The 23,643-nt window shown below is 43.8% G+C and overlaps 2 protein-coding genes across 2 annotated transcripts; both read right to left on the bottom strand.

The window, feature by feature from the left end:
• Positions 1-1,050: 1,050 nt before the first annotated feature.
• On the bottom strand, positions 1,051-21,558 carry CHRNA9 (cholinergic receptor nicotinic alpha 9 subunit). Its single transcript, XM_033214054.1, has 5 exons — positions 21,449-21,558; positions 21,010-21,155; positions 19,608-19,762; positions 7,970-8,502; positions 1,051-2,279 (listed from the first exon to the last, which is right to left on the bottom strand). Exons 1-5 carry the CDS (start codon positions 21,510-21,512, stop codon positions 1,738-1,740), a joined length of 1,440 nt encoding a protein of 479 aa, XP_033069945.1. The 5' UTR covers positions 21,513-21,558; the 3' UTR covers positions 1,051-1,737.
• On the bottom strand, positions 4,981-5,789 carry LOC117085303 (transmembrane protein 101-like). Its single transcript, XM_033214053.1, has one exon. It carries the CDS (start codon positions 5,771-5,773, stop codon positions 5,246-5,248), a length of 528 nt encoding a protein of 175 aa, XP_033069944.1. The 5' UTR covers positions 5,774-5,789; the 3' UTR covers positions 4,981-5,245.
• Positions 21,559-23,643: the final 2,085 nt, after the last annotated feature.

The raw sequence follows: 23,643 nt of genomic DNA, 5'->3' as shown, positions 1-23,643 counted from the left end.
TGGGCTCAGGCAGTCTTCCACCTCAGTCTCCCAAAATATTGAGACTATAGGGCCGGGCATGGTGTCATGCCTGTAATCCCAGCACTTTGGGAGGCCAAGGTGGGCAGATCTCTTGAGGCCAGAAGTTCCATACCAGCCTGGCCAACATGGCAAAACCCCATCTCTACAAAAAATACCAAAAAAATTAGCCAGGTGTGGTGGCACACGTCTGTAGTCCCAGCTACTAGGGAGGCTGAAGCAAGAGAATTGCTTAAACCTAGGAGGCAGATATTGCAGTGAGCCAAGATCATGCCACTGCATTCCAGCCTGGGTGATAGTAAGACTCCCTCTCAAAAAAAAAAGGGGGGGGGGATTATAGATGTGAGCCACTGCACCCAGCCTTGGATCATTTTAATCTAGGTGGGAATGGGGGGTGGATTTGAAGTCACGTTTTATTGAAAGTAGGAAAGAAGTTGAGACATATAGGAAGTAAATTAGGGCAGAAAGTTCAGAATTAAGAACAAGAATCTCTCAGTCTCTCCTATGCTAAATCATAATTTGTCATGTCCTAAAGCAGGGTGACTTTAGCAGACGTAGCCCAACTCTGAGTCCCAGTGCTGAGGGCTGAGTCCCAGTTCCACTTATACCTTGTTGGATGTTGAGGAGACAGGTCACTTACACCCACCTTTTAAGCCACCGTTTCTTTCTCTGAGAAAGAATAGTAATACTCGCCTCCCCAACTCACAGAACTGTTATGAGGATCAAAGTGATCAGACTTGTGCATAAAACTAGCCGGGCGACGAGGCGGGCGCCTGTAGTCCCAGCTACTTGGGAGGCGGAGGCAGGAGAATGGCGTGAACCTGGGAGGCGGAGCTTGCAGTGAGCTGAGATCTGGCCACCGCACTCCAGCCTGGGCGACAGAGCCAGACTCCGTCTCAAAAAAAAAAAAAAAAAAAAAAAAGAATTGCTGTGACACCCCATAAAATGTGAATCATGTCGCTTGTATTACATGTAGGAAAAGCGTGGTCCATGTTTGGTGAAAAGTTCAATGAATGAATGGATGAGCCCCGCTTGCTAATCACCTTATTTTCATACAAGACAGGAACAACCTCATCTATCATATTTTAATCAAAGGGTAAATGCAGGAATGACTTTATCTTTTGGGTTGATATAAAACATAACCAACATATACAACATCACCATTATGAAGCAAGCTCTTTCCCCGTTAAACAGCTGATGCTTAGACTTTCTTCACATGGGACAAAACCTTTTATTCCACTATTTGAGATATGACTTCAAATGCACTATGCCTGAATAAGGTACCATTGGGACTTAAATCACACTAACATATATATGACTATTTCATTTTTTAAAGTATGGTTTAAGGGGAACTAAGGGGAAAATGAGTTTGGTTTGTTTTGCCTTTTTGTTTTAAATTTTACCGGTAAAGTGTATTTTGTTATCTGTACTGCCAAAGAGGTGAATAATTGTATAAACTAAAGGCCAGTCACCTACCGCTATGGTGGGCTATAAAAGGTCTCTTTCCCTATTTCTTCCATCTTCCTACCCTTGAAATTTTTGATCTCCTGCTTAATTTGACAGGGCAGATAGCTTCGACATTGATTTGAGGTTAAAAATAAAACGCACAGATGACATAACCCCTAAATTATAGATGAACAAAAACCTTGGAAGAACACTGGAATAGATCACAGGGAATTGTATTAATTTCTACCGAGATAGCAAAGCCAATATCTGTGACTAATCCGCTCTTGCTATGATCAAAATAGTCATCACAAGCACCATAATGAAAAAAATCCACATGAAGAATCGGTCTATGACTTTTGCCACCTTCTTCCATTCACTCCCTTTGGAATTGGTGGCCTTGTGGTCTTTGAGGCACTTGGCGATGTACTCAATATTCCTCGTCAGCACTTTGTACTGTGCACAGTAACTCTCGGCCTCCTGAGGGTTCTCACCCTGGCAGCCCAGGTCGTTCTTTAAGCGTTTGTTCATGTCCTTCTTTCTGGAAAGGTCTTTGTTCCTGGCTGTTTTCAGGTTAGACTCTGGGAGTTGGCTATAAACTTTCGTGAGGTGGTCCCGCTCTCTACTGTGGTGCGGGCTGAGGCAGCTTTCACCCACATCATAGACAAACAAGACCTTGGACATGTATTTCAGGATGACCACCCTGGCCCAGTGTGGCACCGGCCGGGCCTCGGCCCCACAGAAGTGGATATTCATCACCATGATGGTCAAGGCAGTGGAGGCCGTGATCAGGGCCATCGTGGCTATGTAGTATTTACCTGGAATTAAAATAATAACTGTAACTGAATTTGCTTTAAAATGGTCGTCATACAGCCATGAGTCACTTAACAACAGGGATACATTCTGAGAAAGGTATTGGTCATTAGGTGATTTTGCTGCTGTGTGAACATCATAGAGTGTATGTACACAGACGTAGATGGTATGGCCTTCTACACACCTAGGTTGCACGGTATAGCCTGTTGCTGAGGCTACAAATCTATGCAGCATGTTACTGTATTGAATACCACAGGCAATTGTACACATGATTATCAAACGGTAAGTATTTGTGTGTCTAAACATGTCTAAACATAGAAAAGATAAAGTGAAAATTGACATTATGATCTTATGGGACCGTTGTTGTATACACAGTCTCTCATTTACCAAAACATTGTTATGAGGCACATGAGTGTACTTGGCCTAAAAAGAAACAAACACCCTTTCTAAGGAGGTGTTATACCCTAGGGGTTACTAGTATAGACTTTTTTTTTTTTTTTGAGACAAAGTCTCGCTCTGTCGCCCACGCTGGAGTGCAGTGGTGTCATCTCGGCTCACTACAACCTCTGCCTCCCAGGTTCAAGCAATTCCCTGCCTCAGCCTCCCAAGTAGCTGGGATTACAGGCGCCTGCCACCACACCCAGCTAATTTTTGTATTTTTAGTAGAGGGGGAAGTTTCGCCATCTTGGCCAGGCTGGTCTTGAACTCCTGACCTCGAGTGATCTGCCTACTCCGGCCTCCCAAAATGCTAGGATTACAGGCGTGAGCCACCGCACCCAGCTGTAGTATAGACTTTTGAATCTGACTTCCTGGATTCAAATCCCAGCTTTATCATTCCCTGGACTTTTGGCCTTCAGCAAGGCATATAATCCTGCTAAGCCTCAGTTTCCTGCTCTGTAAAGTGGGTGTAGTAATAATATCTAACTTGCAGGAATATGAGAAGGCTTAATTGAGACGATACATGTGAAGTTCTCAGCACTGTTCCTGGCTCGAAATTAAAAAGTTTGGAAATGTTTCCTGAGATCATGAGGTGAAAAATTTTTCCACACTCAACGAACAAACAATTAATGAACTTGACCAGTTCTCAGAATTGTCTTCAGAGCTCATTAATATGAAAGCCAATTGTTATTGGGTAAGAAAGGAGACTGTATCACTATTAGCCTTCAAAATGTGATTATATAAAGCACATGTTGATGAAAAAGTGAAATTAAGGAAGGAAACAAGATAAGGCTACAAATTTATGAAATATAGAACAAAAAGCCAAGAAGATGAACAAAACCAAAAGCAAGGTTTTGAAAAAGTAATAAAACTGATGAACCTTTGATAAGACCACTTGCAGGATAGAGAGAGAAATAGAGAAAGGGAAAGAGCGAGAGAAGATGGAAAAGACATATAAAATAGTGCAATATTATAAATAACTGTGTAGTCGGGCGCGGTGGCTCACACCTGTAATCCCACCACTTTGGGAATCCCAGCACTTTGGGAGGCCGAGGTGGGTGGATCACTTGAAGTCAGGAGTTGGAGACCAGCCTGGCCAACATGGTGAAACCCCGTCTCTACTAAAAATATAAAAAACATTAGCTGGGTGTGGTGGCAGGTGCCTGTAATCCCAGCTACTTAGGAGGCTGAGGCAGGAGAATCACTTGAATTCAGGAGGCGAAGCTTGCAGTGAACCGAGATTATGCCACTGCACTCCAGTCTGGGCAACAGAGCTAGACTATGTCTCAAAAAACAAAAATAAAAATAGCTGTATAATAACATATTTGATAATCTTGATGAAACTGCTGGAAAAATGTCAGATGTCAAAATTAGTGCAAGAATAAAGAACACTTTAATAGAAATGGGAATCAATCAAGCACCATCCCCGCACCAAAGGCTCTAGGACCAAAAAGAATTTATAGGTGAGTTTTACCAAACTCTCAAGGAACAAATAATTCCCATCTTATGCAACTTGTTCCAGAAATAGAAAAAGAGGGAAAACTGCCCAGTTCATTTTGTGAAGTCCATTTGACCTGATTCCAAAAGGGACAAGAAAAGGAATATTAAAGCCATTTCACTAATCGACATATTTGAGAAACTTCTACAAAATATTAGCTAAGTGAATCCAACAGTGTCTTAAAAGGATAATGTATCATAAGAAAGGAGTTTGGTCCAGTTATACAAAAGAGTTCAACATCAGAAGACTTATTGATGTAATTTATGACACTGATGAGAAAAAGAGAAAACTCACATTATTATCTTAATAGATGAAGACAAAGTATTTGATAATGTTTATCATCTACTTATTATTTGTCAAAAACTCTGAGTTAATATATGAGACATTTCTTTTGATATTGTACCATTCATTTTCATTCTTTTGGGTCTTGCAGTTTTTCAGGAGGCCTTGATTAAAATGCAAATACTTGTCTGAGAGTCAGCTCACACTTGAAAGAAAATTAGAAGTGACCCCGTGGGAGCAAGATTTTTTTTTTTTTTTTAAGACAGGGTCTTTCTCTTTTACTAAGACTGGAGTACAGTGGTGCAATCACAGCTCACTGCAGCCTCGACCTCCCAGGCTCAAGCAGTCCTCCGTCAGCCTCCTAAGTCAGCTGGTACCACAGGCACGCACTGTCACACCTGGCTTTTTTGTTGTTGGAGATGAGGTCTCACTATGTTGCCAAGGCTGGTCTCAAACTCCTGGGCTTAAGCAGTCCTCCCTCTTTGGTCTCCCAAAGTGCTAGGATTACAGGCTGGGAGTAAGATCTTGAGGGCTGGGAAATCAGAGGACTCCTGTAGTCCCAGATACTCCGGAGGCTGAGGCAGAAGAATTGCTTGAACCCAGGAGGCAGAGATTGCAGTGAGCTGAGATCGCGCCACTGCACTCCAGCCTGGTGCCAGAGAAAGACTCCATCCCTCTCTGAGCCTCCGTTTCCTTCATGTGTAAAATGTAAAATATTCTACTTCACAGTGGACACTTCACAGTTCTCTCCCTCTAGCTGCTCTCACCAAAGATGTCTTCATAAGAACCAGCTCCAAATGGGGAGAAAAAGACAACCACACAGATGAGGTAGATACCCAGGAACACCTGGCCGGTGGACTGCAGGGAGCGGCTGCGAGGTTTCCGACGGTACAGCCCCCCAGCACCGCTGGCCAACACAAGAAAGCCGCCGATGATGGCAACTGTGCGCGAGTACATACTGACCTTCAGCCATTCCCCGTAGTGGACGTAGCCCCCGATGTAGGCGGCGTAGGTGCTAATGGCCAATTGGAGTGCGGCCCCCAGCGCGAACCAGCGCCGCTTCACGCCAAAAGACATGAAACTAGCGCGCAGCACAGCCGCCCCCATGTCGAAATACAGGTAAGGCACTGGGATGTCGGGCTTCCGGCGTGCCTCAGCCCTCTCAGCGTAGAGCATGAGCTGGCTGAAGCAGCCCCAAAAGGGGCAGCGTGTGAGCAGCACCGAACCCAACTGCATGATCAGCTGCAACATCCACTGTCTCGAACCTATCTTCGACGCCATCTTGGGAAAGGGCAAGTCCGCTCTGATGCAGAAAACTTAAGCATATTTCTGTAATATTGTGAACACATTCCATGGGTGCTATGAATAACAAATTATAATTGTTAAATAAATGTTCTCAAGATTTGTGTGCACTTTTCCTAAAAAGATAAATTTCAGCCAGTTGTGGTGACTCACACCTGTAATTCCAGCACTTTGGGAGGTCAAGGTGGGAGGATCATTGAGCCCAGGAGCTCAAGACCAGCCTAGCCAACATAGTGAGACCCTATCTTTTTACTTTTTTTCTACATATATATATTATTTTGAGACAAAGTCTCACTCTATTGCCCAGGTTGGAGTGCAGTGGTGCAATCTTGGCTCACTGCAACTTTCACCTCCCAGATTCAAGTGATTCTCCTGTCTCAGCCTCCCAAGTAACTGGGATTACAGGCACGCACCACCATGCCCAGCTAATTCTTTTTATAGAGACGGGGTCTCACCATGTTGGCCAGGCTGGTCTTGAACTCCTGACCTCAGGTGATCTGCCTGCCTCGGCCTCCCAAAGTGCTAGGATTACAGGCATGAGCTACCATGCCCAGACTTCATTTTTAAATAATAAAAATAAATTAAAATAAAATTTAAAAATATAAATTTCATATTTTCATAAAAACATAACAAGCAATTCCTGTGAGACATCTGTCTTTAGAAATTGTGCCAGCTTGCTAGATAATGTCACTGCCCAAGAAGAGAGTGGGACTGTCCCATGATCTTTCCTCGAACAAGGCTATGATCATCACTGCCAATAATTTCTGCCTCAGGAGAGGTAATAAAATGCCAATACATCTCCTTTTTATTAGAGGACAAAAAGCCTTGTGTTTAATTCTGAAAAAGAGGGCTGTGTGTGTGTGTGTATGTGTGTGTGTGTGTGTGTGTGTGTGTGTATTTTGCAAGGAGAGACATAAAAAGGAAGATATCTCCAAATGGAGAAGTCACTGTAGTATCATCTCAATATTGGGTAATTGGACTCAGTAAAGAGTAAAACAGCAAGGCAACGTCTCTTGATATTGGATTCTAAGTTCCTTGGTGTTTTAAAATTTCTCCTTATTGCTTACTTTAAGGAACTCAAACTTAGATCTAGCTTGATTCTGGTAAGCATCTGTTACAACAGCAAGTCCTTGAGATGGAGATGTTGGGTCTCAAGGGTATTGGAGGCAGAAAGTAGATGTTAAAGGGGATAGGAAAGCCCTCAGAACAAGCTAGGCAAGGATAGGGGAGGCAGGGGTGGTACCCTCAGTCTGCGCTGCAGTCCTTGGAGGGACATTTCATTATTGTAGATTTTTGAAAATTTAGTCTGCTTTGGAATCACCTCAGATTTCCAAATCTTGGCCAAGTTGCTAAATCAAACTCTCCAGGTGTAGGAACTTGCATTTTAATAAGCTCTTCCACTGCTATTATACCCAATGAAGATGAAATTTTTCTGTTAAGGGTAGATGTCAGGCTTAAAAAGCACATCTTTCTGCCATGTTTGCCACTCTTCCCAAGAAGAAAGCCCTTGTCACATGAAATGATAACAATAGTCACTGTTTACTCAGTACTTACCATATGCCAGGGCATGCACTAAGCAGTGATACAGAAGGAAGTGATCACACAAATTTTGCAGATGATGAAGCAGAGACTAAGAGAACAAGTAACTTGCCTAAGTTTGATCAAGGAGTGAACAGTGAAGTCAGTATTCAAATGCAGGTTTCTTTGACTTCAAAATCAGGTTTTAACCTTTGAGTCAGTGGATTTCAGACTTAAACGGAGAATGCATCAGAATCACTCAGAAGGCTTGTTAAAACAGGACGCCAGGGCCTTGTCTCCAGAATGTCTGATTCAGTAGGCTTAGGGTGGTCCCCGAGGTTTTGCGTTTCTATAAGTTCCCAGGTGATGCCGATGCTGTACATCTGGGGACCACCACTTTGAGAACCACTGCTCTAAAGTGTAATGCTTTTCATTGCTCTTTTGTGTAAACCCAGAGACCATAAGACCAGTTTTGATTCCAAAAGCCTTATCTATATTGAAAGATGCTAACTGCAACCACCAGAAAAATTCGAGACAGTCTGTATTGAGTCTGAAATTGGCTCCATTGTTTCAAGTTTAAAGGCACACACACAACCTTAAAGGCATGACCCCAGGCACTACAAAGCTGGGCTTGAAGTGGAAGACACTTAAACTCACCTATCAGGGGGACATTTTCTGAGGCCGGCATGATTTCTGCCACCATTAGTTGGAATACAGTCATGGCCAACAGGATGGTCACTCCCAGGGAGACCTTTTCTCCAGAGGCTGCTGGGAGATAAAAACTCAGAGGAGCCAGAAAAGATATGAGGACACATGGGATGAGGAGGTTGACGATATAGAATGAGGACCTCCTCTTCAGAAGGAGGGTGAATGTGACATCCGGGTAAGGCTCAGAGCAGCAGCCATAGGAGATCACATTCTTCACAGCAGGCATGCCATGGACCTCCCATTCCACATCTTCAATGAAGTCAGAGAGATCTCCGCTGTCCAGGGCATTGAATATGTCTACCTGATTGCCATTGTAGGTCCAGGAACCAAAAGTCAGGTTGCACTGCTGGTTGTCAAAAGGGAAGTAAGTGACATCCACCACACAGGAGCTTTTGGTGATGGCCGGTGCATCCCAGGTGATCAGCCCATCATACCGCAGGACCACATTGGTGTTCACAGGCTCTGAAGATTCATCGTCAGCCCTGGAGGTCAGATGAGGAAAATGAAAGCCACATGCTAGGAGAACTTGCCACTTTCCTTACCCCAGACAGCTCACTGTGCCCATCACTTCAGTGTTTGGGCCATGGAACACCATTTTCTCTGTGACTGTGGCTCAGGAGTCTGGAATCAACTCAATTTGTCCTTCTCTTCCATCTCCTGTAACTAGTCAGGGCCAAGTTCTCTTGGAGTCTTCCTTTAAAGCATCTCTGCTCTCTATCCCTTCCTGTCCATTCCCAGTGCCACTTTCTTGGTTCAGGTGTAATGATTTGAACACACAGACAAAAAGTAGGCCTGTCGATACTAAAATCTGCTTACTTGATTTGTTAACTTTAGGCACAAGAATATTAAAATAAGCTTTTTATGGCTATTATAAAAGCTGTACATGTTTATTTGTAACATTTGGAAAACTCAGAGGAAAAAAAGCCGTTCACCCATAACTTTAGAGATAGTCACTTATTCCAGATATATCTTCTTTTGCTTTATCAATATTTATGCCTTGTATTTTGGGGTACAGAATTTCTACTTTTCTCTAGGGAATTACTCTTTCTCCATTGCCATTGCAAGGCAGAGGAAATGTTGGTCAAGGTGCCCCAGTGTCCCTGGCCAATGGACGGCTGGGTGGCCCAGGCTTGGTCCAACAGATTCACCCTTTCCAGAGTTTAGGTCTTAAGCAGAGTGATCCAGAGACCAAAAACATCACCCTAGTGATGGCTCCCTATTCAGAAAAAAATAGACAGTCCCTCTCGTCTTGAACGCTAGAGCAGCCTTGGTTCTGTCCTTTCCAAGAGTTGGTTGTTTACTTTTTCCTTTATTTAAATGAGATGTGCCACATCCTTCTAACAAATTCCTATTTCACAAGGTTGCCAAAGTCAGTTTCTGATGCTTACAACCAAAGAGTCTTAATTGGTACATTTCTGTTAACATTTGGATGCATATTTTTGCAGTCTTCCTTACAATTTTTTCCCTGCAAAGTATATTTTGGCTAAATATAATGTGGTATTCTGGTTTGGATCCTGGAACAGAAGAAGTACATTCACGGAAAAACTGGTAAAATCTGAATAAAGTAGTTTAGTCAGTAACATTGTATTTATTTTGATAAGTATATTATGGTTATGTAAGAGGTAACATTAGGGGAAACTGCGTGAAGGGTATAAGGGAATTCTGCACTATCTTTGCAACTTTTCTATAAATCTAAAAATTATCCCCCAATTTAAAGTTAACTTGCAAAAAATAAAAAGGAAAAAAAAAAGATGAAACAAAATTTTTAAAAATACATGGTCATCTGTTCATACTCTTCTACAACATTCTTTTCATGTCTAAATAGCATTCTATTATATTCCACTATATTAGATACACCATAGTTATTTAACCAATCTACTGAGGCTTGATATTATGGTTGGTTCCAGTTTTTGTATTTATAAGCAATGCTGCAGTGGACATCTTTGTAGCTGAGTCTTTACATTTATCCACTGAACCTTTCCTTAGGTTAAATTGCTGGAAAAGGATGTGCTGGGTCAGAACAGGCATGTTTTTGAAGGGGGTAAGGGATAAAAGACTACGTATTGGCACAGTGTACACTACTCGGTGACAAGCACACTAAAATCTCAGATTTCACACTATACAATTCATCCATGTAAGTAAAAAACACTGGTACCTCAAAAGTTATTAAAATAAAACATATATTGGCTGGGCATGGTGCTCATACCAGCACTTTGGGAGGCCAATCACTTGAGGCCAGAGTTTGAGACCTGCCTGGCCAGCATGGCAAAACCCCGTCTCTACTAAAAAAGTACAAAAATTAGCCAGGCATGGTGGCGCACGCCTGTAGTCCCAGCTACTCGGGAGGCAAGAGAATTGCTTGAACCCGGGAGGCGGAGGTTGTAGTGAGTCAAGATTGCACCACTGCACTCCAGCCTGGGTGACAGAATGAGACTTTGTCTCAATAACAACAAAAAATAAAATAAAATAAAATAATGCATGTCTATATATATAAAGAACAGACATGTTTTTAAGGTTTTTATTTTTTCCACTCATTAGAAATTGGGTGCCACAATATTAACTCTAATCTACTGAGGAGGTATGGACTGAGTTAACTCCATCCCAAGGGGATCTTTAATTGTGAGTGTTTGTGAAGATAACAAAATAAATTTTTTGAAAATGCCTGAAGCTTCCTCCTGTAACAGTGAGAAATGTGTACAGTTAGCTATCTGAGAAGTGAGAACTAGACCTGAACTGAGAACACTGCTCACCCATCCTACTTCCTTGGTGCAAGAGGAGAGATCTGGGGATCAGAGAGAATCTGTGTGGGGCTAGGACAATTGCGCTGGGCAGGGTCCCTGTAGGAAATAGATGGCCTACTCCAATTAGATAAACTGAGGAGAGTTTAAGAAAGGGACTGTTCACAAAGGTATGGATACGATGCAGAGAAACCATTCCTGGACATGAAAAGGTGAGGAGAAAGTGCAGTTACCAGAACCTGGAAGGAAAGATTTGCATGAAGACGGTCACCACGATAGGAGTGATGACTTTCCTTCAGGGAACACATCCAGGCAAAGATAACCTCCCAGGAAGAGAGCGAGAGAATATACACGCTAACCTCACTCTCTCTTCTCCCTGCAGTTGCCCACTGGTGCTCCACATTGGCCAAACCCAACCCCAAGCCAAAGGGCAAGGGAACCTGCTGACCAAAAACATCACCCCAGCTACTTTGGAGTAGGTTGTGGGGGTTTTTTGTTTGTTTTTGTTGTTGTTGTTGCTGTTGTTGTTTGTTTGTTTGTTTGAGACAGAGTCTCACTCTTGTCACCCAGGCTGGAGTACAGTGGTGCCACCTCAGCTAATTGCCACCTCCGCCTCCCAGGTTCAAGCGATTCTCCTGCCTTAGCCTCCTGAGTAGCTGGGATTACAGGTGCCAGCCACCACACCTGGCTAATTTTTGTACTTTTAGTAGAGACGGAGTTTCGCCATGTTGGCCAGGCTGGTCTTGAACTCCTGACCTCAGGTGACCCACCCGCCTCAGCCTCCCAGGGTGCTGGGATTACAGGCGTGAGCCACCGCGCCTGGCCGTTTTTTGTTGTTGTTGTTTGTTTGTTTGTTTGTTTTTTGAGACAGGGTCTCACCCTGTTTCCCAGGCTTTAGTGCAGTGGTACAATCTTGGTTCACTGCAACCTCCACCTCCCAGGTTCAAGTGATTCTCCTGCCCCAGCCTCCCGAGTAGCTAGGATTATAGGTGTGCACCACCACGTCCAACTAATTTTTGTATTTTTAGTAGAAACAGTGTTTCACCATTTTTACCAGGCTGATCTCAAACCCCGACCTCAGATAATCTGCCTGCTGTGGCCTCCCAAAGTGCTGGTTTCGCAGGTGTGAGCCACAGTGCCCGGCTTTGAGTAGTTTAAATACATTATATTAAAATATATATATTTTTTTTGTAGAGACGATGTCTCACTATGTTGCCCAGGCTGATCTTGAGCTCCTGGCCTCATATAATCCTCCTGCATTGGCTTCCCAAAGTGCTCGATTATGGGTAGGAGCCACCGCGCCCAGCCAAGACATTATTATTTAATCACTTCATGACCAATATCTTATTGTTTATCTCCCTGGTTTTTTAATCATATCACAGCTCAAAACTTGCAGTGGCTTCCTATAGCCCACACAATACTTCTACACCTCCTCAGTTTAGTGTTCTAGATATTCCATGATCTATTCCCACCTCACTTTCTAGCTGTGTGCCTTCTGCTGGTCTCCCTCACTCCCACTCCACCAATTAAGACTGAAATCCCAACAAACCCTGTGAGTTTCTCTTACTTAAACTCTTTCTTCAACTCATAATGGTCCCCCTTTTCTGCATGTAGCAGTCTAACACATCCTTCAAGACTCTGCTCAGAGGCCACCTCTGTGAAGCCTTCCCTGCCTCTCCAATCAGATATCTTTCCATCCTTGAAGGGCCACAGCACTTTACTTCTGTGTTATAAGAGACTTGCATTTTTACCTTGCATTATAGTTTTTACATACATAGCTTATTAGATTGTTCCTTGAGGTCAGAGATTGGGTCTTAAAATGCTCATTTACTTCTCATAAAAATATCATGGAGATTTGAGTTCAGAACCTGATTCAGGTTTCATAACCTTAGGTGGGTTATATCTCTGTCACTCACCTGTAAAAGTGGGCATTATAACACCTTAAGGCTTCTTTTTAGTTTTTATATTAAACAAACTATGTACATTAACTTCTATTGCTGCTGTAGCAAGCTACAACAAACCTAAACCTAATGTCTTTTGTTCTTTTTCTTTTTTTCTTGAGATGGCATCTCACTCTGTCGCCCAGGCTGGAGTGCAGTGGTGCCATCTTGGCCCACTGAAACCTCCGTCTCCTGGATTCAAGCAATTCTCCTGCTTCAGCCTCCAGAGTAGCTGGGATTACAGGCTCCCACCACCATGCCTGGCTAATTTTTTTGTATTTTTAGTAGAGACGGGATCTCGCCGTGTTGGCCAGGCTGGTCTCAAACTCCTGACCTCAAGTGATCACCCACCTCAGCCTCCCAAAGTGCTGGGATTACAGGCATGAGCCACCGTGTGCAGTCCCTAATGTCTTAAAACAACACAAATTTAGCATCTTAACAATTCTAGAGGTCAGAAATCCTAAAACCAATGTGACCAGGGCTGCATTCCTTCTGGAGGCTCTAGGGGAAGATCTGTTGCCTTTCCTTTTCCACCTTCTAGAAGCCACCTACATCCCTTGACTCAGGGCCACCCCTTGCATCACTAACCTCTGCTTCCTTTGTGGCATTGCCTATTCTGACCATCTCATCTCCCTCTTAAAAGGACCCTCGTGTTTACATTAGGCCCACCAGGATAATCTCCCCCATCTCAAATCTTTAATTCAATGATACCTGCAAAGTCTCTTTTGCCATGTAAGATAAATCTTCATAGGTTTTGGGGATTAGGATGTGGACATCTTTGCGGGGGCATTATTTTATCTATCATACTTCATAAAGTCCCAACTCCATGCAGACACATAGTAAGTGGCCAATATGTATTAATTTCTTCCCCTTCCCTCTGTTTCTAACTGTGTTTCGTGTTCTCAACTAAAACATGAAAAAATTACAGGGACAAAAAGTAAGCTGGAGGTTGGGAAGGCATGTTTAATAATACAACCATCACAGAATATTTAAATTGCGTTCCTCTTACCTTCCCTTTCCTCAGCCCCTCAGTGGCCTTCAGGCAGTGATACAGTTTGGCTGTGTCCCCACCCAAATCTCATCTTGAAGTGTAGCTCCCAGAATTCCCACATGTTGCGGGAGGGACATGGTGGGAGGTAATTGAATCATGGGGGCGGGTTTTTCCTGTGCTGATCTTGTGACAGCGAATAAGTCTCATGAGATCTGATGGCTTATAAAGGGGAGTTCCCCTGCACAAGCTCTCTTGCCTGCCACCATGTAAGATGTGACTTTGCTCCCCATTCACCTTCAGCCATGATTGTGACGGCTCCCCAGCCATGTGAACTGAGAGTCCATTAAACCTCTTTCCTTTATAAATTATCCAGTCTTGGGCATGTCTTTATTAGCAACATGAAAACAGACCAATACAGGCAGCCCCTTCTTCTCTTCTGTATCTGATCAAAGACTGAGCTAACTTTAGTTGTTTTGCAATTGAGCAAAAACGACTTTCCCAGCCTTGACTGTAAGAAGCCCATTCCTGGGAACTGGAGAGGAGTAGGTTGGTGAATGAGGGAGCAGGGAGAGTCGCCCAGTGTTTTCAGTCCCCAGAGTGCCTGGAACCTCAGCGTAGACTTGTCTGTTTACTCAGTCCCAGGATCCCTTCCTCATTCCAACTCCAATGTCTCTGTCTTTCACATATTCACTTTTCCTTCCTTTCCATATCAAAAAGAAGTTCCCACCTCTCTCTTGCTGGCTAACTTCCCTTCCGGTCCTGTGAGTCCTCTCCTTCCATGCCTCCTTCAGGATTTTGCCTCCCTTAGTCCCTCTTCTTCTCTCTGGCCCCTCTAGCCACTTTCCAACTCTGTTCGCAAGTCTCTCCTGCCAAATCCCTTTTCTCCCTGGCCCTTCTACCTCTCTCATCTCCTTCCACACTCTGCTTTCAAAAGTAACTGATACCTGCTCTTGTCCCATTTCCTCTTGCTTTTATTTCTTGACTCCTGCATTTTGATGTCTTTCCAACAAGTACAACTAGGCAAATCTCAAGACTTCTCCTAAGTCTTCATCTTCTTTAACTCTTCCCAAACATTGGAATTATGCGTTGTTCCTAGACATCCTCTCTTCCCTTGGTTTTCATGACATGACTCTCTCAGTTCTTCTTCTACCTCTTTAACCACTAATTCTAAGTTTCCTCTGTAAATTCCTTAAATGTAGGGGTTTTTTCAACTTTATCGTCAGCCATTTTCTTTCCTTCCAGGAGTAGTTCTATAGGACTTTAAGGGCTTTTGGTATCTCCATTAGCCCTGACCATTTCTCCAGGTTTCAGATTTGCCTCTGCAATCTCATTATTGGACACTTCCTTAGGGATTTTTCTTTGGTTCCCCAAACAGAATATCAAATTCATCCTCTTTTTTTCCAAACCTGTTTCTCCTCCCCCTCCTTTATTTCCAGTCTCATTTGGAAGTCTTGACATTCTCTAAATCATCTTATATGGCTAAGGATAGCTACATAAGCTGGCCTTAAAGCTAAATTCTAGACAAATTCTTTTGAATACAATAGGGCACCCAGTTCCTCACCAGGTCTAAAATCCAACCATTAAAACTGCTCATTAAAATCCAACCACTGGGGCCAGGCATGGTGGCTCATGCCTGTAATCCCAGCACTTTAGAAGGCCAAGGTAGGAGAATTGCTTGAGCCCAGGAATTTAAGACCAGCCTGGACAACAGGCAATATAGTGAGACCTCATCTCTATAAAAATTTTTGTAAAAATTAGCTGGGTGTTGTAGTGCATACCTGTAGTCCCAGCTACTCAGGAGACTGAAGTGAGAGGATCACTTTGTTACCCATGGAAGGTCTCAACTACAGGTGATCCATGTTCTTGACATTTTGAACAAAGAATTGGACAAAATGCACAAATAAAGCAATGAAAATACAGAACAATGAAAGAAACAGTAAATGCTCAGATTTATTGAAATGAAACTACACTCCACAGAGTGGGTGTGGGCTCAAGTAAGCAGCTCAAGACTACAGGTTACAAAATCTTCTGGGTTTTAAGTACCCTCTAGAGGTTTCCCATTGGTTGCACCCTATGTAAATAAAAACTTGGCCCACAACCAATTGGAGGCTGAAGTGAAGTTACGCCCTATGCAGATGAAGATGTGATCTACAACCAATCAGAGGCTGAAGTGAAGTTATAACTCATGCAGTGAAGACTTGGTCTGTGACCAGTTGGAAGCTGAAGTGAAGGCTCCCTGTCTCCAGACCCTATTGAGGAGAATACTGTCTCAACTTGAGCCCAGGAGGTCAAGGCTGCAGTCAGCTACGATCACACCACTGCACTGTAGCCTAGGTGACAGAGCAAACCACCGGCCCCCACCAAAAAAAAACTTGACCATGAAAACCCTGCCATAATGAATTCAAATTTAAAATTTCTGTAATCTGATTTTACCTAATCTAAAAATGTCAGTGGCCTTATACTAGCCACTACACTAACCATATACTAATACTAAACATTCCCACCAGAACTTTGAGCCTCAATTCATTAATTTCTCTATTGATTTACTGAAAGAGCCAGTATCTACGTGAACTGTTACATTGCTAAAAAGCTCACTATTTCTTGGAATAATTCGTTGCTGAAGTTATTAGGGAATTTTTTTTTTTTTTTTTTTTTTTGGGAGCTTATCTTCCCTTTGGCTTCTACCGATTGTCTTGGGTTTTGTCTTCTGGAACATTGTTCTCTTTTTTCCACCCTACTTTCTCTCTGATTGCCTAAGGTAACCATCATCAAGTCTTCAAGGTTTCTCTCTTCCAAACTAAGCATCAGCAAATTCAACTGTTCTTCTGTGAAGTGGCATCCAGGCCCATTTCCTTCCTGATCACTCCCTACCAGTCTAGCCCCATGGATTTGGGTACGAACAGTGACTCTAGATGCAAAGCATCTTCCTTCCTGGGTGTCTTTACTACACTGGACTGATTCACTTACCCCCACCCCTATTTCTCCTTCTTGCCACAACTCAGGAAGCCCGTTGTGTTGCCTATGACATTCTCTACCTGCTTCTGAGAAGCAGTGATATTGTATCTGGCATCAGTAGATTCTACAGAGTCAGAGATTCAGCTAGAAGGACTGAGCTCAGGGAAATAGTCATGATTAAGGGCCCTTCTTTGCCAGATCCTGTAACACTCTTCTGTTTTCATTTCAATTTGTTAAAGGCATGAACATGTCATCCAACCATAGCTCCATTTAGAGGTTCCTCTACACAGCAAAACTCTGAGAAGTTTTACTGAGAAGGAGAAGGCAAAGGAGAAGAGAGGAGCAGAAACAGAATTGTCCATGACAAGAGCACAGAGATGATTAAAGAGTCAACCAGAGGAACAAAAAAGAGATGATGAACCAGTGTGGTGAAAGGCTCTGTGTAAAGGAGTGGGGAGTGGGGAAGGGAGAATGAGGACAGAACCGACCAAAGCCACAATAGGCTTGTTTGAGCTCATGAGTACATAACTGGCTTCTCTAATAAGGGAGCAGTGGAGTCAGCTTAACTTAGGGTGCCTTGTAAGCTTGCAAAGAAGTATTTCAGTAAGACATGGTCATCCCCTCAGCCAATCAAAACAGGAGTGAGAGGAGAACCACCATTCTGTTTGATTTCTGGAGAGAATTTTTAGAACTTACAGAATGCTTGCCGGCACAGCAGCTCGTGCCTGTAAACCCAGCACTTTGGGAGGCCAAGTGGGTGGATCGCTTGAGCCCAGGAGTTCAGAACCAGCCTGGGCAACATGGTGAGACTCTGTCTCTACTAATAAAAAATAAAAAATAGTTGGGCATGGTGGCATGCACCTGTAGTCCCAGCTACTCAGGAGGGTGAGGTGGGAAAATAACCTGATCCCGGGAAGTTGAGGCTGTAGTGAGCCATGATTATACCACTGCACTCCAGTGTGGGTGATAGGAGTGAGAGCTCATCTTAAAAAAAAAAAAAAAGGAACTTACAGAATGCTATAAGAGATCATCTGTGTCAATGAAATTATCTTTCTTTTTCTTCTTTTTTTTTTTTTTTGAGATGGAGTCTCACTCTTGTCACCCAGGTTGGAGTGCAGTGGTGTAATCTTGGCTCACTGCAACCCCTGCCTCCCAGGTTTAAGTGATTTTCCTTCCTCAGCCTCCCAAGTAGCTGGGATTACAGGCACCTGCCACCACACCCAGCTGATTTTTTTATTTTTAGTAGAGACGGGATTTCACCATGTTAGCCAGACTGGTCTTGAACTACTGACCTCAGGTGATCCACCTGCCTTGGCCTCCCAAAGTTCTGGGATTACAGGGGTGAGCCCCCACACCCTGCCTGTATCAATGAAATTATCAGATATTACTCTCCTGCACTCTGCGGACTAGAGAGTGGTAATGGACAATGTGGCTTGTTTTCTTGCTCTGTGTGTGTGTGTGTGTGTGTGTGTGTGTGTGTGTGTGTGATAGAGAGAGAGACAGACAGACAGACAGAGAGAGCACGGGCAGGGAGTGTAAACTGGAGGAATAAAGCTCAGTACTTGAATGTTATCTTCCTGTTATCTTCCTTGGGAAGGGATACAGACCACTCAGAGTGGGGAACGGACAGAAAGAACAGGGCTATGATTCCAGAGGTCATGACCCTTAGATGAGCTCTCTGAGTAAGGAGTGAGACTAAAATCCAGGCTGCAACCCACCTGTATTGCTTCCTTAAAGGAAATCCATGCCCACTGGAAGCCTCCACCCAGGGGAGCCCCCCGAGCTGCCCCTCATTCACATACTTCTGAGCCACAGAGGAACTTTCCCACTCCACAGAAACTTGGGTCCAGAACAAAAAGAGAGAAGCTCCTTCGACAACAGGTGGGGCCACTGAGCTTGAACTGTGACCAGAGATCTGGTATTTTTCTCAAAATGCTGCCCATGGACCCACAGTACCTACGTCTTCCGGAGCTTGTGGAAATGCAGAATTACAGGCCTGCCCCATACCCGTAGAATCACAATCCGTATTTTAACAAACTCCCCGGGCGATTCATATGCACCTTCCAGCTTGCGAAACATAAATCTTACCTACCCATTGTACAAGGCCCCTTGCTCTGAGACCAGGAAAAGGTCACTTTGTATCCTGTAAACTGATTCATCCTCCACTCCACACAAAACCCCAAATCCACAGGTCAGTTTCTAGATGGCCCATTCCAGTTTAATTAATTACTGATACATGATCTTGGATGGTGAACGTCACTGTTAAGGGTTGAATTGTGTCCCTGAAAATTTCACATATTCAAGTCTTAGCCCCCAACACTCAGAATGTGACTTGATTTGAGAATAGCATGATGGAAGATGTAATCAGTTAGGTTAAGATGAAGTCACGCTGGAGTAGGGTGGGCATCTAACCCAATATGACTGGTGTCCTTATGTAAAAGGGAAATTTGGACACGGAACACACAGGAGAACGCCATATGAAGATGAAGGCAGAGCTCAGAGTGACGCTCTACAATGCTAGGAACACCAAAGACTGCCAGCAAACCACCATTAGCTAGAAGAGAGGCCTGGAACAGATCCTCCCTCACAGCCCTCAGTGGAAACCACGCTGTCAACACCTGCATCTCAGGTGTCTCAACTCCAGAACTGTGAGACAACACATTTGTGTTAAGTCACCTAATTTGTGCTACTCTGTTATGGCAAAGTTAGTCCTCGCAAACTAACGCAGCCTCCACTTTCCCACCTGAAAAAGGGGCATGTAGATTGATGGTTTCCTTCCTATAAGCTTTTATGACATATTATTTCCTGATCTAAGATTCTATGACCGTTATTTCAGGAGTCCTAGGAACATGGATTAATATTTAATTTCATGCATGTTTTAAACATTCCTTTTTCATTATGTTTAAATTCTATGAAATCAACACGTTCGTGCCTGAAAAGCCTTAGTTCTGAGCTGCACTTACTTGTTATATAAGACGATGTCTGGCCTCCACACGAGGTCACTGGGGATCCTGATGGAGTCTAGGCCATCGTACTGATCTCGGTCCCACGTGAGATAGGCATCGTGCCAGATTTGGCGGATCCACAAATAGGCGGTCAGAATTTGGTTTCTTTCATCCTGCACAATGAATGCAGATGTAACTTTACCTAGCAGACACTTGAAATGTCTTCCATTGATAGGACACTTGTTCTTCACAATAGGAATTTCACAAACACTCATCTATTTTCAATAAGTAAGTGAGAGCTTTATTCTTTATTTATTCTATCCCCTTGATTGACTACCAAGATCATTCTTTTCCTCCTAGATTTAGTGTTCAGAATGTAAAGTGGACAAATATTTAAGTCTTGATATCTTTGCATGGATCAACTGCCCATATTTCCTGAAAATTGATCAATGAATGACGTACTTGAAAGCAAAAGTCAGGAAATAACAATGTGCAGAAGGAAAATCTTTCAAGTTTCATAACATTATGTGATTAAATATGGATAAGCACTAATAAGCTATGCCATCTTAAAACACTACCTTTTTTTAAAAAAATTGAGATTGGCCGGGCGTGGTGGCTCGTGCCTGTAATCCCAGCACTTTGGGAGGCCGAGGCGGGCGGATCACGAGGTCAGGAGATCGAGACTATCCTGGCTAACATGGTGAAACCTCGTCTCTACTAAAAATACAAAAAAAAATAGCTGGGCGTGGTGGCGGGCACCTGTAGACCTAGCTACTCAGGAGGCTGAGGCAGGAGAATGGTGTGAACCCGGGAGGCAGAGCCTGCAGTAAGCCAAGACCGCACCACTGCACTCCAGCCTGGGCAACAGAGTGAGACTCTGTCCCCCCCTCCCCCCCCCAAAAAAAAGATTGAGATTAAATTCACATTAAAACTCACCATTTTAATCATTTTAGAAGGGAACAATGCACTGGCTTCCAGTATATTCACAATGTTGTGCAACCATCACCACTGCCTAATTCAAGAGCATTTCTTTCCCCCACAAAGAAACCCCATAATCATTAAGAACTCACTGGCCATTTTCCTCTTCCTGCCCGCAGACCCTGGCAACCTCTATGCTGTTTTCTGTATCTACGGATTTACCTAGTTTGGACATTTTATATAAATGGCAGCATACAGTATGTAACCCCACCATTTCTTAGATTTTCTAAGACTGTTACGGTTAATGACCAGGATTAGGTAACATTTCGTGAAATTAATTAGTTTTGTAGAAAGCTTCCTTTTCCCGGCGTTCTCTGCTCCCACCAGCTTGCATACGGAGCTATCATTCCCTCAAATTCCCAGTTAAGACATTCTCTTCAGAAAGCATGGTTGTTTATCCTCTAAGAATCATTCCACAGAGTCAGCACCATGTATTACTCACCATATCCTTAATCTGAGAGAGCGTAATCTGCAGTGTGACATTCAGGACTTTATCTGTATCTTCCACTGGACGAAGAGCATTGGAATAATCTTCAAAAAGGTCATTAAACAACTTCTGAGCATATTTTCCATCTGCTGTCTCCACAGCTACTAACAAGAGGGATCTGGATCAACCTTCAGAGTGTTGTATGTATTTCAAGACAAAGAACACAAGACTAAGGTCTAAAATGGGAGATGGCCCAGCACTGGCAAGGGACAAGCTTTGGGTGGATGGATGAGTTGTTTTACTGGCATGCCCTACCAAGGTCAGAGGCAGTAGGAAGCATGGAGCCCTTCCATGCGGTGGAATCATCTGTTTTGTCTTCCCCACCCTGCCCCACCTCCCACCAAAGCAATAGCCCCAGATGAGACAAGATGGTTACATGTCACCAGCCGCTCACCTCTCAGTCTGGAAGCAGCAAAGTAAATCCAGCAAAAGGAGATGCAGGAGTGGGACCAGTTCATCTTTTTCCTGAGCCTCTATAATAAAGTCTTGGTCAGGCAGCGTGGTCTTCCGCTTCTCCCTGTGAATATGAAGGATCTGGGCACAAGGAGCCCACACTGCTGCAGCCTTATGGCAGCAGCTGGAGAGCTCAGGCTTGCATTGCACGCAAGACCTAGATCCTGAGATCCAGGCCTGCCCTCCCTCCCCTCCAGTAATTTGAGACTGGCAACTCCAGTGGCTGAGATGCCGGGAACCCAGGGTGCGTTAGGTCCAACAGTGCTGTTCTGCAGGGCCATCTCTGTTGAGGGTCCCTAGCCACCCTCAGCAGAAACAACCAGACAGAAGAGGAGGTCAATGCAGGCAGCAGGGGTATGCCTGACACCCCAGAGACTCCATCTAAGCAGAATGGGAGCTTTCTACACCCACCATGAGCAGATTCAGCCTGAGTCTGGGGACTAAGGGAAGCCTAAGGGATTGAGCCATGGGACGGCTGTCCAGAAAGACTCTATGCGCTTTTAGCAGCATTTGAAGAGGGAAAGAGACACGGTTCTACGATCTTCAGAATATATTGGCATTTTGGTTTTTTCTCTACCTCAGCTTCTGATCCCTCCTGCAGCTGTTCCTCTGGGCACGGATCTTGCATAGTAAATGTTTGTGAGTATATGTGTGAGGGGGTGTGCTGGATGGGTGGATATTCACCTGCTTAAGAAGCAGCAACACTGTGAGTTGGGTTTGGACTTGACCCCCCGGCTTCGACTGCCAGCCCAAACCCTGATGAGCTCTATTATTCTGGATAAGTCACCAAACCTCTCTGAGCCTTCCAGAACTACAGACTGGGGAAAATAATATTTCCTCTCTCTAGAGCTACTGAGATATCTGTATGTGAAAGCACTTTCTAAATATCAGTAATTTTCATCTTTGATCAGCTTTGCAGATCCAGAATTTCTATGTTTACCAATTCACACGGGATTTACCAGCTCAAAAAAAAAAATGAAAAACTGGCTCAAAGGCTGACCAAATCAGCATGAGAATAATAACCAATGGTGATACTACTAATGATGATACCCTTTGCATTTGAATGCTACTTCATATACAATTTCAGTCGTTTCTCATATGTGATATAATTTTACTCCTTTAGAAAAATGTCAATTTTCAATTGCTCCTTAGTCTGTAAACTCATGTCTGCCCATCCTATCGCCTGGAGAATCTGCTTTGGAAAACCATATTAAGATAATTTGGTTGCCTGGAATCGGAGCAAGGAAATTGGATAGCTCTGTTTCCTCGGGTTACAGCTGCCTGATGAGTCACCCCATCCCTCTTCGGGAATGTGTCCTTTGAGTGGAACAGACACTCAAGCCAACGGCAAAGTGTTTCTTCATTGCCTGTCCCCTTGTGTTGATTGTGAAGACATTATTTTTCTGACATCCCTAGTCTGACTCATTCATCAAATGACACAGTTCCGGGTGCCCACACTCAGTCGTCCTTCAACAAACCATCCACTTTGGAATCTCAGAGGTGGAAGGTACTTTTGAAATTGAGTTTAATGCCTCACTTCCATATGAGGAAACTGAGGCCCAGGGGTGCAGAGTGGCTTCTCTCCAGCAGTGATCGGCCAGAGACTGATCCAGGCCACCTGCCCCAATCCACTGTGCTCCCCGCACCATTAACAATGCATCTCTTCCTTCTCATTGTCTTTCATCAATATGGCTTTTGATGCCAGCTGAGTGGTGACTTCCTTGTGTGTAGAGGATCTTTACCTTATATGTCTTTGATTCCTTACAGTACTCATAGGGTTGAATTGTAGTTGACACAGGGCCTACGTTGAATGATGTCCCTTCCCTTCCTATCCCACTCCCCTCCTTTCAGGGTCTCTTCTCCCCTCAGGGACCTCTTTTAGGTTGAAGTTGCTGAGAACCTTTGCCCATTGGGGTCCAGTGTCCTGGGGGGCATCCCTGACTCCATTCCAGGAGGATGACGGCAGTGCTCCCATTCTTTAGAATAGAGTCCTGTCTGACAAAGAATCCTAGTGAATTCTATGGTTAAAAGATCCACTGCCCAGCAGCAGCATGGGGATGGGAAGAACAAATACCTTCATTCTGCTACATGTGTTTTTTAAAACAAAAATTACAAGAGTCAAACGTCATGTTTTGC

The sequence above is a fragment of the Trachypithecus francoisi genome, unplaced genomic scaffold (assembly GCF_009764315.1).
Source record: "Trachypithecus francoisi isolate TF-2019V2 unplaced genomic scaffold, Tfra_2.0 Lachesis_group1, whole genome shotgun sequence".
In the NCBI taxonomy this organism is placed as follows: Eukaryota; Metazoa; Chordata; class Mammalia; order Primates; family Cercopithecidae; genus Trachypithecus; species Trachypithecus francoisi.
Note: the sequence above shows the minus strand (reverse complement) of the source record. Positions and strands in the feature narration are given on the sequence as shown.